General features: G+C 51.9%; 1 protein-coding gene across 15 annotated transcripts in view; it reads right to left on the bottom strand.

Moving 5' to 3' along the window:
• The window catches only part of FRMD4A (FERM domain containing 4A), a 664,082-nt gene that overhangs the window by 14,810 nt on the left and 629,250 nt on the right, over window positions 1-20,022 (bottom strand). For 11 of the 15 annotated variants that reach the window (XM_021064221.1, XM_021064222.1, XM_021064223.1 and 8 more), the window contains 7 exons: window positions 18,973-19,095; window positions 14,923-15,151; window positions 11,326-11,382; window positions 8,848-9,085; window positions 7,853-8,020; window positions 4,729-5,582; window positions 1,996-2,092 (listed from right to left, as the gene is read on the bottom strand). In XM_021064221.1, coding sequence (XP_020919880.1) covers window positions 1,996-2,092; window positions 4,729-5,582; window positions 7,853-8,020; window positions 8,848-9,085; window positions 11,326-11,382; window positions 14,923-15,151; window positions 18,973-19,095 — 1,766 coding nt within the window. Of the gene's footprint in view, window positions 1-674; window positions 1,429-1,995; window positions 2,093-4,728; window positions 5,583-7,852; window positions 8,021-8,847; window positions 9,086-11,325; window positions 11,383-14,922; window positions 15,152-18,972; window positions 19,096-20,022 lie in introns of those variants that run through there. The other 4 variants (XM_021064227.1, XM_021064224.1, XM_021064228.1 and 1 more) reach the window with 2 other exon arrangements.

The following is a 20,022-nucleotide window of genomic DNA, read 5'->3' as shown; positions in this document are numbered from 1 at the left end:
GTGGAGCAGGTGAGACAAGGCTGTGAGCTCGAAAATCCAGAGGAGCCAGAGAGCCTGAAATCTGAAGGTCCTTAATTGGGGAGAGGTGGGTTAGCCACAAAGGAACCATCTACACAGATTATCTGTCCTTCTTGCATGAATCCTCTTGCAATTCTTGGGCCCTGAGCCTTGCAGCAGCTGCCTGACCACACAAGCGAGAGCTGGGGGAGGAATGGTACATACGGGAGTGTTCTAAGGATCTGTCATAAGGACAGAGGGCGTAGCTGCTGCCCCAGAGACAGACCAAAGCAGTGAGAGTGGACACAAGGGCCTTGGCAGTTGAGACTGCGAGGTTTCTTCCTTCAATAAGAGTAAGAGGCAGTGGGGGTGGGGGTAGGGGGGTCAGTGATGGACTGTCAAATTCAAGTGCATTAGAATCCTGGGGAGGGCTTGTTAAAGCTCCACTTCTCAGTTTTCTGATTCAGTGGGTCATGGATGGGCCTGAGATGTGAGCTTCTAATGAGATTCAGTGACGCTTATACTGCTGGTCTGGGTACCACTTTTTTTTTTTTGTCTTCTTTATGGCCACACCCAGGGCAGATGGAGATTCCCCGGCTAGGGGTCAAATTGGAGCTGTAGCTGCTGGCCTACACCACAGCTCACGGTGATGCTGCGTCCTTAGCCCACTGAGCAAGGCCGGGGAGAGAATCTGCATCCTCGTGGATGCTAGTCAGATTCACTTCCCTGAGCCACAACGGGAACTCCCTGGTACCATATTTTAACAGCCACCGGCTTAGTGGGAAAAGATAGGGCTTTGGGGTCACAGAGTGCAGGGGCTGAAATTCTAGTGCCATCCAGCTGTGCGACACTGGCAAGGCACTGGTGTTCTCTGAGCCTCATCTATAAAACTCAAGGAATCTGGGACCCTTCCCTGGCAAGACCACAGTGAGGATGACAGGAGCTCAGGTGTTTTAGAAGAAGCTCACAGCCTCTGAGTACACAGCAAGCACGCAAACGTCAGCTCCCCTTCTCTTCTGTCAACTACTCGGCCAAAGAAAGGCTGGTTGAGAGTCGCTAGACAGAAATTGGCAGAAACAAAAAAATGTCTGCCAAGCAGGAAGCCTGAAGTGCAGACAGTGGAGGCAGTTGTGGTCCTGCTGTTTCCCCCGGTTTAACTTGCCCACAGCTGTCAGATTTTCCCAGACAACCCCACCGATGCTCCAGCCAATGAGAAACTGCATAAAGCTGGGTAACAGGACCTCTTACTCCTTTAACCACCGGGCATTGGTAGAACATAATAGCCACTTCGATGCCGTGTCTTAAGAGCAACAGAGGAGGCAGGGAGGGGAGGGAGGCAGGAAGCAGGTTACCTGTTTCTGCCGGACCCTTCCGAACTCAAGGACAGCCTAGGTGTCCGCGAGATCTGGTGTTCCAGGCCTACATTTAAAGCTAAAAAAGGAGCTGAATTTTGGTTCTGTTCATTCACCATGGGTCCCCTCTTAAGGGTCTCAAGGTACTGGATCCCCTTTGATTGGTGGTTATAACCAAAGGGTTGACCGGGACAGAGAGGGGATCTGAGCCCAACACACTGAGACGCAGGTAAAACATCGGGCGGGGGCTCGGCCCAGGAGGCAGCTTAAATCTCTCCTTGGCTGGGGTCCCAGATGGAACCCCAGCCAAATGGCATCTGGGATTCTGGCCAAAGAAGTGCAGTTCGACTTCCGGCACCCACCGCTCCCTCCACGTTTCTGGGACCATCACCAACGTTAAAAGAGAGTAAAGAGAATTCACCCGGAGAAAGAGACAGCGAGGGAAAGGAGAGGAGTGGGAGGGAAGCAGCAATGCCCGGGGCTCGTCTGGAAAGGAAAACCTTTCCCGCTATGAAGAACACATCATCCTTTTGCCCACAAACCCTCCGTCACTAGGATCTCATCCTGTGATGCTCTGACGGACAAGGAACACAGGCTCATCCCAGAACCTAGGGGTGGGGAAGGGAAGGCTGAAGGGGGAACTCACCCAGTCTGCCAGGTTAGGATGTGGTGGGGACTGCTGGGGGGGGTCGCTCCAATCTCACTCGATGGTGTTGAGCTTCTCTGGCTTTGAGGTAAGGCAGCTGCATGCAGGTGGCGCAGAAAAGACAGGGGTCAGACAGCAGGCAAGTAAAGAAGCTTCTTTCCAGAGATGCTGCGTGTGACCCACCCCTGGGCAGGGTCTTGGCGTGGAAACGCCCACCCCTCTCCCCACACTGGGCTCATGACATGTCTTCCCCCCTAACTGGCAGCAGTCAGGGTCGAGGTCGCCTGGGGTCCTGGAGCACCACTTTGCCACTGGGGAGCGGCCACAGGGATGGTGACGGCCCCCACAGTCCTCAGAGGCAGACCTGGGCTGGTCTAGTGCCCTGGGAGCCTATTTCTTTGATGCCAGTGAGATACGCCCCAGGGGGCTACCAGATGTGGCCCCAAGTTTACAACTGGGCTCTTCATCATGAGCAGATGACCTCGGAAAGGTCCTTGGAGCTTGTGGTCTCTGCCATTTCGAGCTTATAATTTACCACGCGAGGATACTTCACACAGGGAAAGGCTTTTCAGAGCTCATCCAAATGTGACTAGTAGGAGCTGATGGATGTGGACAGAATTTTTTTTCAGTTGGGAAGATTTAGTAGGAAGTAAATCCTATTTAAATACATCCCTTTGCTTCCCGGGGAAACTTTTTCATCAGCAGCACCCAGATACACCTTCTTGGAATCTTCAGTCTAAACTATGTTCCAAAAGATATACCGAATCTCTTTGGGAAAAGCAAATTTAGTGGATAAGTGCTACGATTTCGATGAAACATAAATACTCCTGACCTGTCCAACCCCAGCCTCTTGTAACAGAATTACGGAGCACTGTGTGCAAAATACATTCATCCATTATTCTCAAAAACCTCCTAGGGGAGTTGCCGTCGTGGCTCAATGGTTAACGAATCCGACTAGGAACCATGAGGTTGAGGGTTCGATCCCTGGCCTTGCTCAGTGGGTTAAGGATCCGGTGTTGCCGTGAGCTGTGGTGTATGTTGCAGACGCGGCTCGGATCTGGGGTTGCTGTAGCTCTGGCGTAGGCGGGTGGCTACAGCTCCAATTAGACCCCTAGCCTGGGAACCTCAATATGCCGCAGGAGTGGTCCTAGAAATGACAAAAAGAACAAAAAAAAAAAAAAAAAAAAAAACAAAAACAAACAAAAAAAACCTCCTAGGAAGTTAATGGCAAATTTCACTGGGCTGGCTGATTATTACAGACAACAGGGGAATATGGAGATGATGTTCAAGTCCCTGATTCTCTCATGAGTGCCTGAATCATATTCATTCCTGTCTCTGCAACTTTGCATTCGGCCAAGCCGCCATATTGAACAAGTCAATGGGATATGAGGACAGGTGTGGCCTGGCACACACCAGGGCTGCCGGCTGGCTGGAGCTTCTTCTTTGCCCTGTTCTTCCCAGGCCCCAAGAATCCCTTTCAGTCCCCCAAAGACAACCCCCCGCCCCATTTCCTGTCTTTAAGATCACTCCCACTTTCTCTGGATTTCCCCCTCACGTAGCCTTTTTCCCATTACAAGTCACATTCTGACGTGGACTGACATTTGCTGCTCTCATTCTGTTCATATACTGTGAAAGCAATCCTTATTGATGTCTCAACCCCCCCTTCTTTCCTACAGTCAGTACAATGCCCGTCCCGCCTGTCTTTTTCTTTGGTTTTATCAGGTGATTCATGATCAGGCAGCATCCAGTTAACCACCTAGAAGTCTCTTAGCCACCCCCCACCCATCTCCCCTCTCTGTGGGCGCTAGGATGTCTAAGTGAGTTAGCATCTGCCAGTGGTGAGAACCCTGCAGGCACAGGGAGACCGCTGGCCAGATACTGGTTATCATCACACCCTTATTCTCTCCCAGAAAGCGAGTGGGAAGGGAATGTAACGTCTAAAGGGAAAGGATGGTTTCTTCCATTTTCCACTTGCTTCGGTACTGCTCAAATGCCCTGAGTACAAGGATATAAGGTAACCAGGATGAAAAGTTTAAGATGTAATAATGGGGCACTGAAAGCACTTTACACAAATGACTTTGGTTTGATCATAACATTGAAATGGGCATGGGAGGAACAGTCAGGAGTTATCTATGAAGTGCCAGGGGAAGACTCAAGCAGAGCTCGCCACGTCACTCTGTGACTGGTCTGCCCCACCTGGGGAGATACCGGCCAAACCTCAGAGCTTCAAGACCAAGCGATGCCCAGAGCGAGCTTCCCTCTGCAGGGTTACGGCTCAGGTCTCTAACCTACTACTGTCTCCCTCTTCCCTGGAGTAAGGGTGCACCTCAGACGGATAAACCTGAGACACCCACTTCATCACTTCTCGGATCACTGTCCTTGAGAGGAGAAGGGGCTGGAGGAGTGGTCTGCACCTCTACTCTGGAAGCTGAGGTGGCAGATGCCTCAGCTCACTGTAGGAGGCGGAGCGCGGGGCGGGGTGGGTATCAGATGCATTGCCCCCCCTCCACCCTGTCTCTGGGCAAAACCAAGGCTAGGATGGAAGGGGTGGGGAAGAAGAAGAAGAAGAAGGAAGGTCTTGGATCTCATACATCTGCCTGCGAAGTTTCTAGAATTCACCGTCTCTCCTTACTGCATGCTCGAAAAAAATCTGCAAGCCCTCGAAACGAGTCCCCACTGCTTCACATCCAGCCCGACCACCTGCGCGCAGGTAGCCCGCGTCCCGCCTCTCACCTGACGTGGCCTTGCACATCTGGGGCATCCTGGTGACCCTGCTGTGCGCCACGAAGGTGCTCTGGGAGGAGGTGCTGTACTGGGAGCCGCTGTCAGAGGAGGTGGAGCTGGTGTGCGACAGGCGGCTGTGCTCCCTGTGCGAGGCGCTCGAGCGCTGGTACCACTGGCGCAGCTCGTCCGAGACGGCGGCGCGTCCCGCCCCCTTGTCGTGGGCGCCGTCGCGGCCCAGCGACGGAGTCCGCAGGATCTGAGAGCGCGATGGCGTCAGGCGACCCGCGTCGCCCTCGTCGCCGCCGCGCCAGCTCTCTCGGAACAGGCCGCCCGCCGTGTACGAGTTGGAGGTCTTGAACTGCGCCTTGACGCTGTAGTGGCCCTCCTGGTCGCTCTCCAGGCTGCGCACCACCACAGGCGTGGCGCCTCCCTCGATGTACAGCGGGTACTCCTTGATGCGGTACTGCGAGCTGGGCTGGCTCTGGCTGTGCAGGTAGACGCCGTGCCCGCCGCCGCGCGCCGCCAGGTTGGGCATGCTGCCCGAGTTCGCCGCGCCCAGCGCGCCCGCCGCCCGCTGTCGTTGCCGTGCGCGCGCCTTGGACGGCGAGTCCTCGGCCAGCGTGGAGTAGTTGGCGTTCATCTGCGCCGGGTAGTAGTGCTCCGAGCTCGAGTGGCTGGTGCACGATGAGCAGTCGTCCATGGGGTCCGAGCCATTGCTGCTACGAGTCCGTGGCGTGTAGAAGTCGGGGCTCCCTGTGTCATTCTCCGAGCCCAGGAGCTTGCCCTGGGACTCCAAGCTGGAGCTCCGGTGCCTAAAGTGCAGGGCGAGGCTGTGCAGCCGCGTGGGGCTGAGGTCCACCGACCTGTGGGGAAAGGGCACGGTGGGTCTAGGGGCGCCCGGGGAAGAGGGCAGAGGCTCTGCAGTCGCTGGATCGGGTGCCACCCAGGAAACAGACTGACGGATACCCTGGGAATTCAGGTGCTCCCCTTCCCATCACTCCCAGGTGAAGACTGGGCAGGAGAGGACTCCCCATCCCGGGAGGAGAGAGTGAGCCATGGGGACAGAAGACAGCACACACTGAAGGGTTCCTTCTGAAAAATGTATGCCAATTGCCAGACTTTCTTTTTTCTTTTAAAGGTGGGAAGGGATTCTATAGACAAGGAGGACCAGAAGAATCCCTGTTCTAGTATTATGCTAAACCAGATGAAATGCCCCCTTTGGTAGGCCAAGGGATGGCCCAGCAGAAGCATTTTTATGGTCCTACCCAGTACTATTATGAAACCCAGGTAAACATTTCCATGTCCCTGCCTAAAAGGGAAGGCTAGTGGCACATGGGAAATTTAAAAACGACTGAGGCAAGTACTTCCCACTCCACTACTCCATTTACAACCCATTCTGCTTATCTGAGCCACATGATAAATATCCACCAATATGGCAGCGCACAGTACAAGGACTCCATAGAAATCCACCAGGGCTGGGTCAGCCAAGTTCAGGAAGAGGTGAGTCCCAGGGTTGTCACGCAGGGAAGACCCTAAAGTCCCCACTGTATGGCCATCCTTGGCTTGGGCCTCAGTTTCCTCCCTGATCCCACCCACCTCCATCACTTGTTCTGGCCACACTCGTCTCCTGGGAACAGCCAAGTGCACATCTAGGTCTGGGGCTCTGACCCTCTTATTTACTGAATATCTGTAGAGCTTGCCAGCCCATCCATCAAGGTCTCTGCTCAAATGTCATCTTATTATAGAAACCTCTGATGCTCCCATTTAAGTGATGACCTCTCCCTTCACTCTCTAGCCTTTGCCCTGATCCTTTTTCTTCTCAATACTTAGCACCCTTCACTTACTACTTTACAGGCACTTGGTTCCCTAAAATGTCAGTCTGATGAGAGTATGGTGTGGTCTGTTCTGTCCAGTGCTTTGGGCCCAAGAACAGCACCTGGTACAGAGGCACTTGATGAATATCTGCTGCATGAATGAGTGAACGAATGAATGACGAGAGACGCTTGCCTGGAGAGCTCAATCTTACCCCCTTATAGACAGATCACCGCTTACGGAAGATCACACCACCCACCCTTCAGCTACAGTCCCCATGGACTTGGCTTTAAAGAAATCAGGGCAGAGTTCCCGTCGTGGCGCAGTGGTTAACGAATCCGACTAGGAACCATGAGGTTGCAGGTTCGGTCCCTGCCCTTGCTCAGTGGGTTAACGATTCGGCGTTGCCGTGAGCTGTGGTGTAGGTTGCAGACGAGGCTCGGATCCCGCGTTGCTGTGGCTCTGGCGTAGGCCGGTGGCTGCAGCTCCGATTCGACCCCTAGCCTGGGAACCTCCATATGCCGCAGGAGCGGCCCAAGAAATAGCAAAAAGACAAAAAAAAAAAAAAAAAAAAAAAAAAGAAAAAAGAGATCAGGGCGACGGCTTTGGTTTGGTGTCTTTTTAGCAAAGGAAGGTGTGATTCACTGAAGCCTCACTTTTGCTCATTAATGAATTTATACCTTGGGACCCTAAAGGAAGTCTGGGATAAACTCAGGCTCTAGTGGAAAGATACATGAGAACAGATCAATAAAGATCACCCCATCCGGGCAATGCGGTTCTGGTTCCCATGTGCTTCCCCTGCTGATCTGGGGAGCTGCTCCTGCTTCCATTTCAATTAGGAAGGCTCCTTCCATGCCCACAGTCTCCAGGGAATTCTCTGACCAACTCCCTGTATCCACTGGATGTGGACAGAGGGACAGAATGGATCCCTTAGCTAGCACGGGCTTCCAGCTGCCAGATCAGTTTTTTTTTTTAAAAAGTTGGTATGGTTGATTTACAAGGTTCTGTCAATTTTTGCTGTATAGCCAAAGTGGCCCAGACACACACACACACACATATACATTCTTTTTCTCATGTTATCTTCTATCATGCTGTATCACAAGTGACTGGATCTAGTTCCCCGTGCTGAACAGCAGGACCCCATTGCTTATCTGTTCTAAATGTGGCCAGCCCAGTTTCTGATTGTTTCACTTTAAGAAGAACCTACCTCCTTGGTTCAGTCCTGACTCCAGTTTACCAGTCATCTGGACCAGTTTGCCGGCCGGCAACACCAATCTTACAAAGGAAGGTCTGGTCTAGGGAGGGAGGTGGGTGGACTCACCTCGTGGAATGGACGTAGTGGGGACTGCGGACTCGGAGGTCTGGCGTGGACGGCATGCTGGACTGCGAGTTCCAGTGCGGGAGGCTGCGGACTGGGCTGTTCTGCAGGGAGCCGCTTCCCCCTCCTGCTTCGGCACAGCTCCCCGTGCTGGGGAAGCGCTTGTGGCTGCTGCGAACCAGAGGAGGCCCGGCTGGTCACTACTGGACAGAACCACACCTCTTCCCCAGGGAGCGGACTATGGCCTTGGGACAGCAAGCTCAGGGGTCATGAAAGCTTGCCCAGCACTCCCGCCCAGGACTCCCACCCTCGACCTTCAGACCTCCACTTTGGCTCTCAGCCTTTCCCCCAGAAGTGGGTGGGTGACCTTAATCCTGACCCTGGGAGAAAAAGACCCTCCCCAGGCGTCTCAGAACAGGCAGTGTGACTGTTCTGTGAAGCCCCTGTCCTCAACCACAGCCTCTGATATATATATATATTTTTTCTTTCCAAGAGACGTATATTTACCTGTCTGGGCACCCACTGGGAGCTTTGTAAGGTATAATGAAAGGAAATGAGAAAAACAGAGGAGCAGACTGAAAACGGCTTCCCAGACCCCTCTCTCCAATATCGGCTGAGTAACGAGCTGATAATACGCAGCTACGATTACAGCTGTTTGGCTCCGGAATTCTGTCGGATGATGGTGTCGGGTTCTGAGCCACTTTGGGAGTCTTATGAATGGACTCTCATTTGCCGTTTCGGAACAGTGCTGCCTCAGATTTCCTAATTAACTCCTGGGGAATTTAACAACCCTCAAGCTAGCTGCCAACGCGGGGACGGGAGCCAAAACCCTAGCCGTAAACGACAAATCTGCATCTCCAGAGGATCAGCAGCAGAGGGCGCTGTGGGTGCAGCCCGAGGTGGCGCGGTCTGGGCTCTGGGGCTGTTATTTAGGGCAGCCCTGGGGTTCTTCCCAGGAATGGGCAGTGACCTCCTGCGGCCCTCCCGGCCCAGTTTACCTGGAGTGACTGTGGGACGAACGTTTCTTGACCTTCTCATAAGGCTCATCTAAAGAGGACTCGCTCCACATTTTGGGCTTTATGGGCGACTTGTCATAGTCGTTGCGGTGATAGTGCATCTGCCTGAGTCCCTCCAGGGACTGAGGAGGAGGCGGCCTGTTGTGCGATGGTGGCCGAGGAGGGAGCCCCTTGTGAGGGGACTGTAAGGGGGACAGTGTGCTGGTGACCTGAGAGTCTTCTGTGCAAAGACGGAAAAAGAAGACATGAGCAAGAGTCATCCTTCCCACCTGCCCGGCAGACCCCGCCGCACCTCCGCCAGGACAGCAGACATCAGCGCCGGGGAGCCCGGGGGCACTCACAGCATCACAGAGAGGCCCCCTCCTCCACCCCACCCTGCCCTTCCCCAGCTGCCCAGTCACGTCAAACCAGAACACACAGTCTGAACTTCGGGCAGCATCCAATAGGAAGAGAGATGTCATTTCTAATTAAGGACAAATGAAGTGAAGCCTCGATTTCGTTCAGTACCAACAAATGGCTGCTTCATACCAATAGCAAAAGGTAGTCATCCTTGCATTTACTGTACGTTTTCTTTCAAGAGACTGTAAGCATCTCATCTGCTTCGGGGCAGTTTCAGGTCTATCAGGTTCTGCTTTGTTCACTGCTCTATCCTCCCTGTCTAGACTGATTCTCGACACAGAGTAGGTGCTCAATCAATATTTGTTGGAAAAAAAAATGAATGGAAGTCTGTTGAGTATCCTATTCTGCTGGTGGCTCTGGGCATCTACCCTGTTTTTTTTTTTTTTTTTTTCTTTCAGAACTCTCTCTCATCTTTTAATATGTCCCTGTATGATTTTTTTTTACATGATTGAAAGTTTATTTATCAATTCAATGCATTTTATATTTATAGTTGAACAACCAATCATCACAACCTAATTTCAGAACATTTCCATCCCAAACCCCCAGGTCACCTGTCCCTCCCCCTGTATGATTTTTTCATTGTGGAAATGCCTCAGGTTCTTTGGGAAGAAAAGGGGCCACAAATACAAGATTTTCCCCTGCCTTCATGGGAGAAAGGCTCTAACACATCTGAGCCTTATTCATTTCAGGGCCTAATTCTCCATCTCCTAACCTTGAAATCCAGCCCAAGGCTACAGTTCTACTCTTCTGCCCCTCAAGTCAGTAAAGGAAAGGGCCCTTGGAAGGAGCAAGCCTGTGATTGGGGGCGGGGGGCGGGGGCAGCAATGCCCCTTGGGAGGCCCAGGGGCTGGAGCTTTGGGAGGAAACCCTGATCACAAGCGATGCATCAAAATCAGCCACTGATATGCCCCCCTCCCCAACCCCGCCAACTCCTTGCAAAGGAATCTGCCCCCAGTGTTCCAGTTTCCTCCCCTGCAGGGACTGGAGTCCACAGAGGCCAAAACCAGGGTGGGGTCTCTGATATTCAAAAGACCCTTCTGCTCCCCCCAGGCCCAAAGTTTCCTCCCACCTGTGTAACGAATAAAAATATGAAGATCTGACTGAGTAGCAGGCCTGAGACAATGGGGTAAATAGTCTGCCAGCCTCTCCCCACATCAGTGATGATTATTCTCCTTGCAATTATCATTATGACCAGGAGCTGGGGACATCTTCTGTGTCTGCTGTCTGAACAGCCACTTATCACTGCCCAGCTGAAGTTTTGCTAAAGGGCAAAAAAATTCACCGCCATGTCATTAGTGCCTTGACCTCCCCAGTTTGGGTTTAAATCCACCCGAACATTCTTGGCGTGGGTTTTGTGTTTGGGGTTCCTTGGTCCCTGATGGGCAGTGGTGGTGACAGTGCTGATGGTGGTGGTGATGGTGGCAGAAGGGGTGACGTGATGATGGCAGTGGTGGTGGCGGTGACGATGGGCTGGGGGATCACCTCTATTTGGGTAAAAATGTCCCAGAAAAACATCCTGAGAATCACTAGGTTTTTTGAGGTCAGCGGGAACAGAGACCGTTTTCTAGGCCTGACCAGGAGTCTCTAGAGACAGCTTTCCTTCACTTTCACTATTTCTCAGGAAGAAAAGAGGCTTGTTTTCTTCCAGCCGCCCCCAGGGGCCCCTAGACGGTTTCAATCTTTGTGATCCAAACCCATGTCCACCTCTTTCCTCCAGAAATTTATAAATACGCAAAAGGAAACTATGCTTGGTGTTTAAATTATCTGTTTAGGTAAAAATGGGATTGGGGGCACCTAAAAAAGCAGACCACCACTCAGCAGCTATCACCTTAGCTTACCTCGGGGCCACAGGACATAATAAAACTCCAATAGATACGTCTTTCTGTAGCACCTGCCCACCCTCGGCCACACAGGTGACTGCGGGGAAGTGAAAGAATCGCAGGGAACCTGGCACCCTCTTGGTCTGGCTCCCGCTTTACACTGGGCTGTCCCAGGCTACACACAGCTTAATCCCCGTTTAATCAGGGCTCCAAGCTCTCACGCGGGAAACAGACAACCTACCATCTTCCAGAACAAGCGCATCTGACAGGGAACTGTCTTCACTGGCAATATTTCCATCTGAGAAGAGAAAAAAACAAAGAGTCTGTGAGTTTGGCACATCCCTTAGACAAAGCCCTGTCTTTCATGAACATCGTGGGTTTCCCACCATCCCATATCCTCCACTTTCTCACCAGAAAGAACCCATGAAACACAATGAAAATGCAGTTGGGCACTTCCTCTGACAGTCCTGCAGTGGGTCATGACTCACGCCCCATCCCTGACACTGCAATGGGCTCGGTCTTTGTTTCACTGGCGCCGGCAATGCCGAGCAGCTTCATAGCGAATACAAAGGCTGCCTGGCCCGGCCCAGCCACGTCAGCGTCCCAGCACAGCTCAGGACGTGTTCCGACTGAACCCAAGGAATTGAAGGGCCATTTATTCTACACATGCGAAACTAGGGCAAGGAACTGGGTTTGGCTCCAATGGCAGTAAACGGCTCCCCCAAAAGCTTCTCAAGTCATTAGCAGACAAAACAAGCGTCTAAATACTGCCTCTTTCTCCAAAGCTCATTTTCAGAGACACCATTCACTTAGCCAGGAGAACTCGCCCAGAGGGAGACAGTACGGTAATTCTTCCCCTTTCGCAGCCAGGGAAACGGGGGCATCGAGGGACAGGTGGCTTGTCCAGGGCTGCTCTCATCTTGGCTACATTAGCAAAAGGTCCCAGGTCTTCAGATCCCAAGTTTAGTGTTTTATCTTTGGAAATGAGAAGCCAGGCTAAAGAACGAAGAAGAACGTGAATTATGTCTCTAATTCAAGTGGGCTTCATGTGATGAGACATGATTTCAAAGAGGCAGCAGATTAGAGAAGGTATATTCCTTTTTTTTTTTATGGCTCTGCCTGCAGAATATAGAAGTTCCCCAGATAGGGGTTGAATTGGAGCTGCAGCTGCTGGCCTACACCACAGCCACAGCAATGCCAGGTCCGAGCCACCTCGGTGACCTACGTTGCAGCTTGTGGCAATGCCTGATCCTTAACCCACTGAGCGAGGCCAGGGATGGAACCCACATCCTCACAGATGCTATGTTGGGCTCTTTAACTTGCTGAGCCACAATGGGAACTCCCAAGAAGGTACATCCTTGAGTGGCTAGACACAAACAGCTACGAGCTTGGATGGGACCATTCACCAGCTGATCACAGAGTGACTGAGAAACAGGCTCTGCTGGCTGTCCTCATGGTCCTCATGCTTGTCTGAGGCCGTCCAGCGAGATGACTGTCCCTCTGGTGCCTCTGGCAGACTGTCAGCCTTGCTGCTGTTTCCGAAGAGTTGGGACCCGCCCATGTCCCTTCAAGGGGGCAGAAGGAGGCCCCAGGAGGCATCAGAGAAGGGCCCAGACTATAGCTCTATTAGGAAGTTGGGGGAAAGTGACAGTCTTGGCCAGGGATGACAGGGCGAGACGGGGAAGGGCAGTTATTCCAACTTTTCTAGGGTAAAAAGGATTTTCTTGTTAAAACGATCTCTTCTGTAGCTAGGAATTTGCTTTATTCATATTGCTTAAGGAGGAGTTCCCACTGTGGCTCAGTAGTAAAAAACCCAACTAGTATCGTGAGGAGGCGGGTTCATTTCCTGACCTTGCTCAGTGGGTTAAGGATCCAACGTTGCTGTGCGCTGTGGTGTAGGTTACAGATGCGGCTCAGATCTGGCGTTGCTGTGGCTGTAACTCCAATTCGACCTCTAGCCTTGGAACCTCCATGTGCCTTGGGTGCAGCCCTAAGAAGACAACAAAATGAAACTAAAACGTATTGCTTAAGGAACCATGAACAACTAGGAGACAGAGCCTTGCTAGCATCTTGAAATCACCTGTATATCATTCCGTCCCCTGGATGCTCACATTTTTAGGCTGCAGCAAAAATATACAATTATTTTTTATTTTATATATATAAATTTTGTTATATCTTATAAATTTTACATGTATATAACATATAGAATATATAAAATATATAATGGTGGTAATATACACACAATGTACAATTTACCATTTAATACATTTTAAGTGTCCAGCTCAGTGCCACTGAGAACATTCATGCTATTAGGCAGCCACCACCACCTTCCACCTCCTGAACTTCTGTCATTGTCCCAAACTGAAACTCTGTCCCCATTAAATGGTAACACACTGTTCTACCTCCCCTAGGCCCTGGTAACTTCTCTTCTACTTCCTGTCTTCCTGGAGCAAAAGCACTTCAAATGTGTATCAACTATAAAGGAATACCTGACATACATTTATTTATTTATTGCTTTTTTAGGTTCGCACTCACAGCATATGGAGGTTCCCAGGCTAGGGGTCAAATTGGAGTTGCAGCTGCCAGCCTACACCACAGCCACAGCAACACCACATCCGAGCTGCGTCTGCGACCTATACCACAGCTCACAGCAACACTGGATCTTTAACCCACTGAGCAAGGCCAGGGGTCGAACCTGCAACCTCATGGTTCCTAGTCAGATTCATTTCCGCCATGCCACGACAGGAACTCCTTGACATATGTTTTAAAGAATTTGATAAACAACAAGGACCTCCTGTATAGCACGGGGAATTATATTCTATATCTTATAATAACCTAGAATGGAAAAGACTCTGAAAAAGCACAGATATATACACCTATTCTTTTGTGGAGTGCTTGGCTGTACATCTGAAACTAAATCAAACAAACTACTACTCTTTTTTTCTTTCTAGGGCTGCATCTGAGGCATATGGAAATTCCCAGGCTAGGGGTTGAATCCGAGCTGCAGCTGAGGCCTACACCACAGCCATGCCAGATCTGAGCTGCCTCTGTGACCTACACTGTAGCTTGAGGCAACACAGGATCCTTAACCCACTGAGTGAGGCCAGGGTTTGAACCTGCATCCTCACAGACACTATGTTGGGTTCTTAACCCGCGGAGCCAGACGGAACTCATAAACTTCTACTTTAAAAAGTATTTTCTAATCAATCAATAAATAAGTGAAAAGTACTTGCTTACTTAGAAAAAAAGGCATCATAAGAGTTCGAGACACTTGGGGGTTGGTGATGAAATCTAGGATATTTCTTTCTAGCATTCACCAAATATAATCCCCACCAATTTCAAATCCCTCCTGATCAGAGTCTGGGGGCTCTAGGCCATCCAAAGGGGAAGGTCCAGTCCTGCCCAGCTTCAGCATTAGGACAGGAACCCCTGGATACAGGAGAGGCACCCCAGCCCCCCACCTTTCCTTCACCCTGGGAAGGGTGAAGCAGGTCCCTGAGGATGGTGGCATCTGGGCTGCCTCTGGGCTCAGCCCCGGGTGAGAGCTGAGCAGAGGTTTAGCACATCCCTACAGGTTCTCCCGACAGGACACAGCCATCATGGTACTGTGCTTTGCGTAATCCCTTTCATCTGGGGCCCCCAGTGCATCTTATTGTTCTCCTGGGTATCACGTCTTTCTAGCTTCACTTGATGGATAGAAAAATTAAGGCACAGAGAGGTTAAGCAGCTTGCTAGGACACTCTTGGGGGCTGGGCTTCCCGTCCCCTGGTCCCCTGAGGGCGGGGGCAGGGTGCTCCCTCCCCCTCCCCCCGCGGCAGGGAGTGGGCTCCGCACTGACCGTCGATGATCAGCGAGGCTCTCTGGGTGGGTTTCTTCCCAGACTTGACGCGGTTCTCATTGATTGCGCTTTCAATCTCTTGCAACTTCTTCAGTGCGTTCAGATAGGAGGTTTTCCTCTGCTTCTTGAGTTTTTTGCTGACGTTAGGGTCACTGGCCAGGCGGCGGGCAGCCTCTGTAATCTGGGACTGAATGGCAAACTCCCGCTCCAGGCGTTCCAGCTCGGCTTCCTGTGGGAGGGAGGGCAGAGGGCACACTTAGCGGGATGCTAGGGCGGGTGACACCAGTCTTCCCCCTCCACCCGTCCCGCTACTAGCGGGCCTTAGTCCTGGGAGACCCTGGCCCCGCCCTGCCCTGCAGTGGCCCCGCCCCTCCAATCCGGGCAGCTGGTTCCCTGGACACGCCCACTTTCGGGACTTCAAGCCAAGTTCCAGGTGGGTCCAGGGATGGGCGCCATCACCGAGAAGCAGAACTTCCTTGCTGCAGGCCTTGGGGTCACGGGGGTTCACTTCCAAGATCTCCAGCAAGGTTCTCCAACACCCAGCCTTCCTGGAGATCCAGAGCCCCCCGGGTGGGCATTTCCTTTCCATCTGCGGCAGCACTCTTTTTAGCTTGGTCTTTGTCTTGCTCTTCCTGAGTTTGCTAAGGAGGGGCTCACATGGGCACATCTCCCCAAACACAGGGCCCATCTGTCACACTTTGAGCCCTTCAGGCTGGGCATCAGCCCCTTCTCACGCCTCCTTGGGCAGCTCCTTTCGCCCAACGCCAGCTGTCCACTCACCTTTGGCTCTACATAGAACCTCTGCTGGGTTATTACTACCAGCCGCGCGGGAGTGTGGACGGAGGGCAGCAGAGCCTGGGCAGGAGGGCTCCCCTGCTCATGGGCGGTCCTTCCTCTCCTTTGTGCTTCCCTCCTTCCTGTACCCCTTACTCTGGCCAAAAGGAGCACATGGATGAATTTTCCCTCGGAGTTTTGGACCTGGGAGAAATGCAGCTGTGGGCACCAGAAGATGCCAGGTGGACCCAGAGCATGACAGTGGGGATCACGCCTTGGCGGCTGGCTTCTCTGCAACTCAGCCAGTGCCTCTCCCCAACACCGACCAGTGAGGCCAGGGGAGCCCAAGCATGCACCTTGCTCTGGGGGATCCACCATCTGGCTAAAGCCTGCAAAGAACTGATCTGACCATAGAAGCACAGATCACCAGGTTTGCTGGCATCAAGAAAGCTTCCTCATTAAGGCTGAATGAACCACCTTGCTCTGGTGGCACCACGTGTCAGGCTGGGTGCCTCCATCAAGCACAAAGCTCTGAGCTGGGGGGCACTTCCTGTAGACACTTCTAGAGCCTGAGGTGGGGGCAGGGGTGAGAGGGAAAGGGGAGGATTAAAGGAACTATTGAGGGGCCAACAGCCTCGCCAGTTCCTTCAAGTGGCCGTTGAATTTCTCCTTCTCTGGACAAGAAGAGAGATGGACTCCCGCCCGGGGCCTTTGAGACAAACAAGCCACTGAGGACAAAGACCGCTCTGTAAGTGACTCTGCCTCACAGCTGCTCCTGGGCAGTCAGGCCAGCCCTGGCCCAGGACACTGACCCGAGGTTTTGAGGGCACCCGGGACAAATCCTTGCTACTTAAATGGAGCCAGGGACAAGGGTGGTGGCCCATCTGCACAGATGGCTACCTGCTGTGTGAATCAGGAGGCCAAGGGCACTCCCAGGAGAAGCAGGGATTCCCAACAGTGAATGCGGGGGCTGGTGGGGATGGCAGGGGTGCAGTGGGATTCCGGGGGAGCCAAAGTCATCGCTTACTGGAATGTGCGAAGGAGGCACCATGAAAAGGCCTGGTGTGACCGTGGGAAGAGAGGAACACAGGTGGGGGGGTGCTCACTCAAGTGGGGTCTCCCTGGGAAAGTGTATTACAGGTGTCTCCCAGCACAAGAGGAGGAGGAGCTTCCGGGCAATCCTGATGACGGCTGGGTTAGAAAATGACTCCTCAAGATGGTCTTTGAAACCCCACCAGCCCACAGCCCACTTCTGACCCCAAAAAAATCCCAGCCCAGCACCTGTCTGCTAACAAGTCCTTGTGTCTACTGAGCATCCGCAGGTGTCAAGTGCCGAGTTAAATTTCCGGGCACTGGCTCCCTTAATCCTAGTGACAGTCCACAGAGAGGAGGGTCCGGAGCTTGACTTTACAGCAGATGGAAAGAGCCTTCAAACCAGGATGCAGCAGGAGGTGGGGGACCTGCTTACAGATCTCAGGACACTAACGCCCCCTCCATTGATGCCGGGGCACGTGTGTTTTTCTTGGAACCCACCCTCACACTCACCCACCGCACGGTTCTGTGAGAACCGTGGCGTCTCTCACTTTTTATTTATTTTTTTATTTTGTTATTTATTTAGCTTTTTGGGGCCACACCTGCGGCATATGGAGGTTCCCAGGCTGGGGTCCAATTGGAGCTGCAGCTGCCGACCTACACCACAGCAATGGCAACTCGGGATCGGAGCCGCGTCTGCAACCTACACCGCAGCTCACAGCAATGCCGGATCCTTAACCCACTGAGCAAGGCCAGGGATCGAACCCACAACCTCATCGTTCCTAGTTGGATTCGTTAACCACTGAGCCACAGCGGGAACTCCTTTATTTTTTACTTTTTTGGCCATGTTTGCAGCATGGGGACATTCCTGGGCCAGGGACTGAACTTGTGCCACTGCAGTAACAACGCTGGATTCTTAACCTGCTGTGCCACCAGGGAACTCCACTCTCACTTTTTTAAAGGGACTAAACACTCAGAATATCCCCTTGTCCACTGGCTTAAATTCCTTCCCTTTTCAGCCCCCTGTTCGATAGCATTTTAATGAGTAACTGTATTCGGCATAAATTAGGAAAGACATTTCCTGGACACACCCCTGGGGTCTGTAGTGTGCCTGGCCTTGAATTGCTCTCGGTCTGAGACTGGATAACTTATTAACCAGATGGAGACCCAAGGCTCTGCTCCGGCCCAGATCTGCACGCTCCGCTTCTAGTCCCTGCCAATGTTTAGTCCTAAGACAGTAAAGTGAGGGGTGCTGCACCAGCCTCTCTGAACGCAGACGAGGGAGGCCAGGCATCTTGCTCATGCCCTGGAGGTGATCTGAGGAGAACCTCTGGGGGCAGGCCTGACGGTCTCCCAGCCAAGGGCATCCTGGCACCTGCTGACATGGCTGCCATTTTCTTTCTTTTTGGGTTCTTTTCTTTTTCTTTCTTATGGCTGCTCCTGCGGCATATGGAAGTTTCTGGACTAGGGGTCAAATCAGAGCTGCAGCTGCCACAGTCACACCGGATCCTTAACCCACTTGATCGAGGCCAGTGATTGAACCCACATCCTCATGGACACTATGTCAGGTTCTTAACCCACCCGAGCCACAACGGGAACTCCTTTTTTGGGATTGTTTTCTGTCACAGATCAGACATTACACTTGGTTCTCAGTAACAAAGAGCTGTGAGGCCATTAAAAAGAAGCACACATGAAGTTCCCGCTGTATCTCAGTGGTAATGAACCTGACTAGTATCCAGGAGGACGTGGGTTTGATCCCGGTCCCCGCTCAGTGGGTTAAGGATCTGGCATTGCCGTGAGCTGTGGTGTGGGTCGCAGATGGGGTTCAGATCTGGTTTGCTGTGTCTATGACACAGGCTGACAGCTGTAGCTCCGATCTGACTTGAGCACCTCCATATACCATGGATGCAGCCCTAAAAAGACAACAACAAAAAAATGTACACACAAGTGTATGTACGGCCTGGGCTTAACTTCACACTTGTGAGAGGCCTTTTTAAGACACAAAGCCTCCACACAAGTCAAAATGCTTACCCATCCACGCAAGCTAATCCTTCCCACGGGAGCCACGTACTGACTGACCAGCTAATTCAAGAAAAGGTAAAAGGCGAGATACTCAGGAGGAAAGAGGAAGTAGCATGTGACATCTGGCAGAGTGAAAACATTGTTACAGAAAGTCTAGGCGTCTGCACAAATGGGACAGTGAGGCGGGGGTAGGAGATCCGGCTGCAGAGGGAAAGCACGCACCTCTCCTTTGGGCAGGATTTTCTGTTCGTCCAGTTTGAAGGCTGTCCCGATTCTTCTTCGCACAATGGGTGGTTCCTCGCCTGGGTCCAGGGGATACTCAACGGGCAGTTTGCCAGTCAGCTCCTGCAGAAGGGGGACAGCACGGGGAGAGACGGAACTCAGAGGAGGGGACGTGACTGGTTTCTAGGATGGACGGACGGACACACACACTTCGAAGCACCAACTCGGTGCATGGACTGGAAGTCATTGTCATATGCACTATTAAGGCTCACAGGAGTTCCCTCGATGCAGTTTTATTTCTCCAAACACGTCTGACAGCAGTCCTTCCATACGGAACAGACGCACTTGGAAAAGTTTTGCCCAAAGTAAATTCCTGTCAGATGAAGAAAACCACCATTGGCTTTCATCACGAAAACCCAAATTTCATTCATTCGTTAATTTCACAGGTGTCTGTGGTGCGCCTACTATGTGCCTGGCGAGGTCGAGCGGCCAGTGAGAGCAGAGCCAACATGAGATCTTGGGTCTTTCTGGCTCCAAATTCTGTGCTCTTTCCACTGCATCAAATAGTCCCTCTCAAGTATCTAAGTTTAAAGTGAGTCTTTCAAATGAATTTTGTTAGGAAGAGTGGTATCTGTATGGCAAATCCCAGAAAGGGGCATTATTACATAAGTTAGAAACTGAGCAATAAATGTTCTACTCTGGCCAGGTTTTGGTCAAAAATGAAAATAGAACCCATATTAATAACAAGGCTATTACAAAAAAGTCTGATGCTTAGAGCTCTGGAAAATTGAAGTGCTGTGAGTTTAACAACAGTGAATTACTTGACTATAGGCATATCGCCAGTGAATTAGTTGTCACCACAGCGACAGTGGTCCCAGGCCATTGCTAAAAGGTCTGTGCAAAGATTCAGGATTAGAATTAGGCTCTAGATGAGTGGGTTAATTCTGGGCCGAATACAGATCAAATTTGAGTTGGCAGCCAATCCATGTGGTGGTGGTGGAGCCAAAGGCAAGACGTCACTTCCAAGGACCAGAAAGCCCTGGGTGAGCC

This window comes from Sus scrofa, chromosome 10 (assembly GCF_000003025.6).
Source record: "Sus scrofa isolate TJ Tabasco breed Duroc chromosome 10, Sscrofa11.1, whole genome shotgun sequence".
Taxonomy (NCBI): Eukaryota; Metazoa; Chordata; class Mammalia; order Artiodactyla; family Suidae; genus Sus; species Sus scrofa.
Note: the sequence above shows the minus strand (reverse complement) of the source record. Positions and strands in the feature narration are given on the sequence as shown.